Source organism: Nicotiana attenuata, unplaced genomic scaffold (genome assembly GCF_001879085.1).
Source record: "Nicotiana attenuata strain UT unplaced genomic scaffold, NIATTr2, whole genome shotgun sequence".
In the NCBI taxonomy this organism is placed as follows: Eukaryota; Viridiplantae; Streptophyta; class Magnoliopsida; order Solanales; family Solanaceae; genus Nicotiana; species Nicotiana attenuata.
This window is the reverse complement of record NW_017670295.1, coordinates 539,011-548,292: the sequence shown is the minus strand read 5'-3', so window position 1 is coordinate 548,292 and position 9,282 is coordinate 539,011. Positions and strand designations below refer to the sequence as shown.

The window sequence follows — 9,282 nt, the reverse complement described above, 5'->3', positions numbered from 1 at the left end:
ATAACCAGTTAGAATACATCAGTAGTATAAAATTAACTTAATATCATTGTCAATATTTGGGTAAATTTAACAAATGGTTATATAACTAGATTTTTTTTCCCACCAATATCATATAACTATGTTTTCACCAAAATTTTATATCATGAGCTAACGTTTTTATAATTTTTTAATTTATTCAAAAAGAATTTTTATACCCTGGTATATAAGGTTCATAAAATGTGAGAGAAATTAAAAGATGGCCATTTACTATAGACATTCGGCTAAAATTTCTGGAAAATACAAAACCAAAATGATTGACCCACGCACAACCTGTCCACTACCATATCATTCTCATATTAAATCTTCTTTGTCTCTCTCCTGTCTCTATTGAAGGAGTGGACAAACAAACATAACAGAGTATTCTCATATTATCCACACAATTAAGAGATCTAGAAAAGCTTACTTCTATCTCTCATCTGTATTTAGCTTCTTGGATTTCTAACATCTAACCCAAGAAAATAGCCACTCTTTTCAAGTTTTAAAGAGTGAATGATATATAAATTATACGCGTCAATTTTTCCTTCTCTCTATAACGGCCTAATTCCAATCCTATATATATTGATGTCATCTCTTGCGTACCCTTTTTTGTTTTAGAAAAGTTTCTTCGTAAGTTGAAGAAAATATTTGTCTCTTTTTTTTGTTGGATATGCAAATCAAGAAGTCTTTCTCAATGTCCTCTCGCACAGGAAGAGATTTGCAGAGATACAATCATGGTTGTCGTCAAGTTGTTGGGTGTGTATTCTTTTCTTTATTCTTTCCTAAAATTTGTATTTCAAAGAAGCAAATATGAGGTAGACTTTTGATTTCGAGTGTCAAACGAGTTTTCTTTGATTGTTATATTTTCATATACCTTTTAGATATTTTTAATTTGTTAATTATTGTAATTTACAGTACTTTTTATATAGCTTTAAATATATAAAATTTATTTCAAAAAATTTACGGTCAAAATTAAAAGGTTTGACTCTCAAAATCCGAGTTTCGTGCTTAATGAGAAGTTGATGATGTGACTTTTCTCTCATTTTACCTTAATGTGCAGATGCATTCCGTACAGAAGCAAGAAAACGGACCAATCATCTTGTGTTCAGGGTACCCCAGTTGATGATTTGGAATTTTTATTAATCAGCTCGCAGAAGAATCCAAGAATGATGTTCCCTAAGGTATAATATCTTTAGGCCATTAATTCAATCCAATTATCAATAATTTTAGCTCCCAATTGAAATATGGAAAATCTTTCTAATGCATTATGTATATCAATTGACATTTTTGGCTTTGCAATTAAAATGTAGGGTGGTTGGGAAATTGATGAATCATTAGAAGAGGCAGCTTCGCGAGAGACATTTGAAGAAGCTGGAGTAGTTGGTGAGGTTGAGGTTCAGGTTCGTTTCTGCATGCGAAGATAAATAGTGAATTAACTTTGATGATTCATCTTTTTTCTCGTTAGATTGGAATTGAGGTATAATTGTTATTTTCGCACATAAACCTTAATGTTGCTCATTAATTAACTACATATTTAGAAAAATGACATTGTATAACCGCTCTCAAAATAATAAGCGAAAAACATATATTTTTTTGTATATATACATCACGTACAAAATTTATACAAATTTTATGTATTTTTTCTAGCTATCGAATATAAATAATTTTTGATACAGGCTAAAAGTGATAGTATTTCGGTGATCAATTTGCAGGAATACTTAGGTACATGGAGTTTCAAAAGCAAAAGCCAAGGTACATTTCATGAGGGGCACATGTTTCCTTTGCGTGTCACTGAGGAACTAGATGATTGGCCTGAGAACACCGTCCGTCGACGTTTATGGGTATGTTTTCACTGCAATAGGAACTATTCTGATCTTGAATCACCCGATGCATAAAGCATCCCGCATTCACACAGGGTTTTGGGGGAAAGGCAGCACCCCAAGGGGTGTGATGTAGACAGGCTACCCTAATGCAAGAATTAGTGGCTGATTTCACGGCTCGAACCTGTGACCTATAGGTCACACGGAGACAACTTTACTGTTGCTCCAAGCCTCCTGTTCGAATCACTTGGATCTTAATGAAAAATGTATCCTCATGACGTTGAATTTGATTCAATTATGCAGGTGAATTTTAGTGAAGCAAGGGAAGTATGTTGGCATCCGTGGATGAAAGAAGCATTAGATGTCTTTGCTTCTAAGCTTTCGAAGAGAAAAGAAGGGCCTCAGATATTCCATTTATTGTCAGATGAAGGTACTGTTGTGTGCTGTAGCTAAGCCAACCAAGAAGCAAGCAAGCATGCTTCAATGAAGAGCCAAGCATTAGGGGCCGCAGCCAAGCAAATTACTACCCCGTGTTCAGAGCAGAACTGAGAATGAACACCAAAGCCAAGTGTTAGAACAAGCTATTGGGTCCGGTCCACCCATAAGGGACGTTAATTGGCTCGTTAGCTCATTAGCTAGTTCTCCTCTTAAAACCCTAATTATGTCATACATATATACACCATTATAGGTGATGGAAAAGATGACGCTTTTCCATTCTAGATGCTGACGGCTAGGGTTTATGAAGAAAACACTTTGCATCTCTGAGGAGATTCTAGGTTGTGGAAACCAAGAAATTTTCCGTTTTGTGCTCCTACCGACCAGTAATTCAAGCCATGGTGGAAACAGACAATCAGCTTCCGCAAGGAGAAACCCGTAAAATCCTACAGCAAGAGACAAGGTTCAATGAAGATAAAAGAACAAACATTAATGTTGCATCAAAGTTAGCAACAAAAAAAAGGAGGACAAAACCTCTTGGAATCAGTTTTGTACCTTGAAGTCCTTGTATGGCAATTTGATACTACTATTTTTCTTATAGAAGCAGGCAATGAAGAATCCGCAATAGCATCTGAAAGTCCACAAACAGATTAAAAGAGAAGGAACCTTCGGCATTATATCCCAAAGTCTACAACAAAATGAAGAGATTGACAATCTTTGGTTGCAAATTGCAACGGCACAAGTGTTTATTCTTTAGGAGGTTAATTAAGAGTTAAAATTATTGTTTGTGTACAACTTTTTCTGACTTTATGATTTAATTCATCAAGATTCATTCATTCTTTATATTCTTGTCATATTTCATTTCATTATTCAAGCAATTGTTTCTGTTCGGTGACTCTTCATTGTATATCTTATTTCCAAAATAAGTAAACTCAAATTTTTCCACCACCCTTGAGCTTAAAAAGATGTTTAGAATATTATGATATTCTTAATGATTAATTGTAACGTATCGGCCGGTCGTTTTGAGAGTATTAGCCCCGATCCCTTATTTACTGCTTTCTCTGTTTCATTTTATGCTTATGTGACTTGCCGGGAAGATTTGTTTTTGGTTTTGTAGTGAAATGGGACACTTAATCCCTAAAACGGAAGCTTAAGTTCTAGGATTTTGATCGTAGTTGGAATTGTGTGAAGACGACTCTGGAATGGAGTTTCGTCGGTTCCGTTAGCTCCGTTAGGTGATTTTGGACTTAGGAGTGTGTTTGGATTGTGATTTGGAAGTCCGTAGTTGAATTAAGCTTGAAATGGCGAAAGTTGGATTTTTGGGAAGTTTGACCGAGAGTGGACTTTTTGATATCGGGTTCGGATTCCGATTCTGAAAGTTGGAGTAGGTCCGCAATATCAAATGTGACTTGTGTGCAAAACTTGAGGCAATCGGACGTATTTTGGTAGGTTTCGGCATCGGTTGTAGAAGTTTGAAGTTTCAAAGTTCATAAAGCTTGAATTGGGGTGTGATTCGTGTTTTTAGTGTTGTTTTATATGATTTGAAGGCACGACTAAGTTCATATGATGTTTTAGGACTGATGGGTATAATTGGTTGAGGTACCAGGGGCCTCGGGTGTGAATTGGATCATGTTCGGATCATTTCGGGACTTGTAGGAATTGCAGAAAAATCACTAATGTTCTGCTGCTGGTTTCCTTCATCGCATTCGTGAGAGAGGTCCCGCGTTCGCGAAGGGTATCAAGGAGACCAGCGGAGTTTCTTCTTCACGTTCGCGAAGTGGGCCACGCATTCGGAAGGTGAAGGAAATTGTTCTCTACGTTCACATATGAGGGGTCGCATTCGCGAAAAGGAAAGGCAGCTGGGGTGGGCTCCTGAGTTTGGCCTACGCGTTCGCGTATAGGGCTTTGCGATCGCGAAGCTAGAGGATCGTTTGGACCGCGTTCGCGAGTGGGCCCTCGCATTCGCGTAAGAGGGAACTTTGGTCTGTAGCTTTTTGTGCTTCGCGAACCGCGTTCGCGAAGAAGAAGTATCTGACAGAACTTTAAAATTTCAAATGAGGGTTTCCATTTTCATTGTTAGACCTTGAGAGCTCGTATTGACACGAAATTTGAGGGATTTTCAGAGGAAACATTTGAGTAAGGATTCTACACTTGCTTTTGATTAATATCCACTATCCCTCGTTAAATTCATCATTAATTAAGGTTTTGGGTTGAGAAATTTGGGGGAAAAGTTGGAAAGTTCTTAAACCGAATTTTTTAGGGTTTTGATTGAGGTTTTGGTATCGGATTTGAGTAATTTTGGTATGGGTGAAGTCGTGGCTGAATGTGTGTTCGTATTTTGTGACTTTTACCCGATCCCGAGACGTGGGCCGATCGACTTTTTGGGACAAATTTCTAATTTCTTGCTAAAGTCTTGATTTCATTAATTAGATTAGTTTCTTATAGTTATATTTATGGTATGTAATTGCTTTGGCTAGATTTGGGCCACTCGGAATCGGAAAGTCGAGGAAAAGGCATTCTTATTGTCTGATTGAGCTTGGCTTGAGGTAAGTGGCTCGCCTAACCTTGTGTGGGGGAAACCCCCCTTAGGATTTGGTAATATTGTGACAATTATGTGATATGTGAGTGGCGTGTACGCGAGGTGACGAGTGCGTACACAGGCTAATTGTTGAAAATCTGGTTATTACTGAACAGTAACCTGTTATATCTTAAATGAGTCATCCCAGCATATATAGTTATATGTTTAGCCTAATATCGTATGTCTACGTGTCTTAAATGCTTATTTAATATTTGTGCAGCATACTTAGTTGAATTCCTGCCTTTTCCTTGATTTGTATTTAGTCTTAAACTTTGGGATCTCTTGCTGTTAATTGTTGTTTCCATCGGTTTCGAGCTGTGTGTTTTCTTTTGGGACTACGAGGCGGTACCTCGGGAGATCCCCTGTTGCATATTTACTTTTGGGACTACGAGGCGGTACCTCAGGAGATCCCCCGTTGCATATTTACTTTTGGGACTACGCGGCGGTACCTCGAGAGATCCCTTGTTGAGGATTTACTTTCGGGACAATGAGGCGGTACCTCATGAGCACCCCTGTTGTTTGTCCCTATTTGCTGTGTAGTTCCCTCTTCTGTATTTCTCGTTGTTAAATTCTCAGTCTTTCACTATATTACTATATCTTCTGCTTTAATTATTATATCCCAGTAGGGCACCGACCTGACTTCGTCACTACTCTACCGAGGTTAGGCTTGGCACTTATTGGGTACCGTTGTGGTGTACTCATGCTACTCTTCTGCACATGTTTTGTGTGCAGACCCAGGTACCTCCTACCAGCCCCGCTATTAGTAGAGAGTCGTGCTGCTGCTACAGAGACTTCAAGGTATATCTGCCAGCGTCCACAGACCTCGGAGTCCCCCTCTATCCTTTTATGTTTCTTCTTTATTTTCCTAGATACTAATGTATAGAGACAGTTAGAACAATTCTTTAGAGCTTGTGACTTGTGATTACCGGGTCTTTGAGAGATGTTCATACTCAGAGTTGTTGATTTTACTTGTATATGCCAAGCGGCAGTTTTCTAGCCTTATCTATATATATACCTGTTGTTGTTAAGGTTTAGCCGTTATTTCTGTTATTATTTCAGTTATTCCGCAATTGTTAAGCTTACCTAGTTTTACAGACTAGGTGCTGTCACGACATCTTATGGAGGGAGATTTGGTTCGTGACATTAATGTTATAATTATACTACTGAATGTTAAGAATATACTTAAAGATTGTTACTATTATAATAATTGTTACTATTATAATTCTTAGTGATTGATGATCAGAGCATTATATTATACTACATTGAAAGTTTAAAGAATCATTATGAATATTAAGATATATTTAATGATTACAATTATTAGAAATCAAGAACTAAAATATTTTCCTTGTTAATTTTATAATAGCTCAATGTCCTGTCATGTTATGTAACTCAGATCAATGGCAAGTTTTCTTTCTTCTCTCTTTAAACAATATTTAAGGCAGGTTTCTTTTAGGCAAGGATAGGTTATAAAAACTTGATCGTTGTACTCTTCTACCAACTAATATTTTGAATTGCTAGAAGGTCCTGGGAAATGGGAATACAACAATATGTTCCGCCGGCAGTTTTTGTCGTTATGTTTCCATGATTCAGTGAACTTACAGGTTTGAATCTTTTATTCCGAGTTTCTTTTATGTCTTTTATATATTATTTTCATCCCTTACTAATGAAGATCAAGTTGAGCTCGAGCTTGAGCTCTAATGGCGGAAATGAAGTTTCCGGAAGAAAGCTCTCAATCTATTGAAGAGAGAAATAACAGATTTTTTCTGTTCTAGAATGAACTAATTACAAGTCTAGCTATGTATATATATACACATCTGAGATCTACGGCTAATGATTAAAATCTGAATAATTAAGATTCAGACTTTAAAAACAAACGCACTTAATGTCTAAGATCTGAATGATTAAGATTCAGACCTCCATTAAGTGCAAACAAATAAGGCCTAAGAAGAAAATGAGCTAACTAACTTCTCACTACCCTTCCGTAAATTAATTATAACTAACTAACAACCCATGTGCTTCTGACGTGTCTCTTCCTTCAATACTTACATACTCGATGCTTTATTTGCGCTGACGTCTCTTTTTCCTGGGGATGTTGTGTTTCATGTCCACAGGTCCCGATAGACAGGTTTAACGGTCCTCCTTGTAGACTATCAGCTCAGCGGAAGGTGATGGTGTCACGCCCCGAACCTGGGGACGAGACCGGCACCCAGCGCCTCACCTATCCTTGCGTATCAACTTGCAACTATGGGACTCTGAACATATGATATCATACTTTTGGCCATGGGCCACATTGCAAGACAACTGCGAATGCTGACTAGGTATCAATATAAAACTGGGCCGACAAGGCCGTCATAATCATTACAGTTGACAAACCAACCAAATATGCATACAAAGCCTGCAAGCCCAACATACCGCACTAACTGACAGGATATGTCTTGTCACGACCCAATTCCCACCCGGTCGTGGTGGCGCCTCTCGTGAAGACAAGGCCAGCCAACATGAACAATCAACACTGCTTTTAACAATTTCTTAGCATAAACAGGTTTAAGCCATAGATACTGATTAATCACAAGTGCGGAAATAAACGTAACATAACGAGGAAAAACCATCCCAAACTCAGCCCGATGATCGGGGTGTCACAAGGCACGAGCTACTACGGAGTTGATGGAACTACTACAAGTCTGAAAACATAGTCTAAAGATGATTAAAAATATGCAAAAGATAAGGAAGAAACGGGGCTGTGGACGTCGACAGCTACCTCGTCCCTCCTAGTCCGCCTGGTCTGGAAGGAAATCAGCGCTCAGGTACGAACTCAGCTGTGCCTGTCTCTGCACACATGGTGCAGGAAGTAATGTGAGTACTCCGACCCAGTGAGTAATAAAAATAAATAACGACTGAGAACATAAAATCCCACAAGGGCACAAATAATGCTATCTCAAGCAGCAACATCAGATAAACAGTAGAAACCAGTGAAATATAGTAAGAAAAATCTTTTTGAAAACAATCAATAAAACAAGTATGCTCAAGTATGGTCAGCCATTGTTACCTGACCGGTCAGCCATTGTTACCTGACCAAACACGTATAACAGTGTCATTGTTACCACTGTTAAATATTTCACTGTAGATGGGTACCCGCGCTCACTGTGGGTGTGCAGACTCCGGAGGGGCTCCTACAGCCCAAGCGCTATCAACAAGGCCTGAAAGCCTGAACAATATCAATACGAGGCCTGAAAGCCTGCTCACAATACAATCGAGGCCTGAAAGCCTCCTCACAATGCACTCGAGGCCTGAAAGCCTCCTCACGTCACTCAGCATATCCTCACATATGGCCCTCGGCCTCAATCAGTCCAAAAATAATCAACAGCCCCTCGGGCAACAGTAAAGCAATAATACTCAGCTCAAACAATAGTTCAAATATCAGTTTAAAACTCCAAGTTTGAGTAAATATGGCTGAGTTCAAGAAACCGTGTGAATCACATGGACTAAGTTCAAATAATATTTCAAATCGTGAGAAAAACAGTGATGATAGTTCATAAAGAGTTCAAACAGTCGGCAATAAGCCCCAAATATGGCAATAAGCCCAAATCATAGTGAAAACAACAAGTCATTGCTAATACGTGATAAAATATCATCCGGACTGGACCAAGTCACAGTCCCCAATAGTAAATGACCCCGCGCTCGTCATGGAGCGCGTGTCTCATCTCAACATAGCACCAAGTTGTGCAAGTCCAGGGTTTTCAAACCCTCAGAACATCATTTAAAATCATTACTCACCTCTAGCCGGCCAAAAGTCTAGCTCGCTATGCCTTTTCCCCTCGAATCGACCTCCTCGCGCGTCGAATATGATCAAAACCACAAGGAATACATCACAATAGTCAAATGGGTCATAACCCAATCGAAAAGACTCGAAAAATGTCTAAAATCCCGAAGTTGGCAAAACCCGAGCCCCGGACCCACTTCTCGAAAAATTACGAAATTCACATCACCGGATTCCTCGTCTCGCCACGAGTCTATACATATCAAATTCATCAAAATCGGAGTTCAAATGCCTCTTCAAATTCCAATTTTTCATTCCAAAAACCAAGCCCTAGTTCTTCCAATTTTTACCCAAGTTTCTAAGAATAAAGGTTGATTTTCCAACAAAATGATGTTTCTAAGTCACGAGACTTACCTCCAATCAATTCCCGTCAAAATCCCCTTCAAACTCTACCAAAAAGCTCTCAAGTTGGTTCAAAAATGGTGGAAAATGGCTAACCTTCGCGGAACAAAATGATTTAAAAGCCCTACTGACCAGCAGTTATTTACTCTATGCGAACGCGGTCAAACCTCCGCATTCGCGATGAAGAAAATTACTTTGACCAAAAATTACTCTACGCGAACGCGGTACCAACCCGCGATCGCGATGCTCCAGGACTTATAACTACGCGAACGCGT

The 9,282-nt window shown here is 38.8% G+C and overlaps 1 protein-coding gene across 1 annotated transcript; it reads left to right on the top strand.

Annotated features, from left to right (window-relative positions):
- The first annotated feature begins 356 nt into the window (after positions 1 to 356).
- On the top strand, positions 357 to 3,113 carry LOC109237408 (nudix hydrolase 18, mitochondrial-like). The gene is made up of 5 exons (XM_019403715.1): positions 357 to 771; positions 1,076 to 1,196; positions 1,326 to 1,415; positions 1,728 to 1,856; positions 2,139 to 3,113. The coding sequence occupies exons 1-5, from the start codon at positions 686 to 688 to the stop codon at positions 2,286 to 2,288; spliced, it is 576 nt and encodes a 191-aa protein (XP_019259260.1). The 5' UTR covers positions 357 to 685; the 3' UTR covers positions 2,289 to 3,113.
- The last annotated feature ends 6,169 nt before the right edge of the window (positions 3,114 to 9,282 follow it).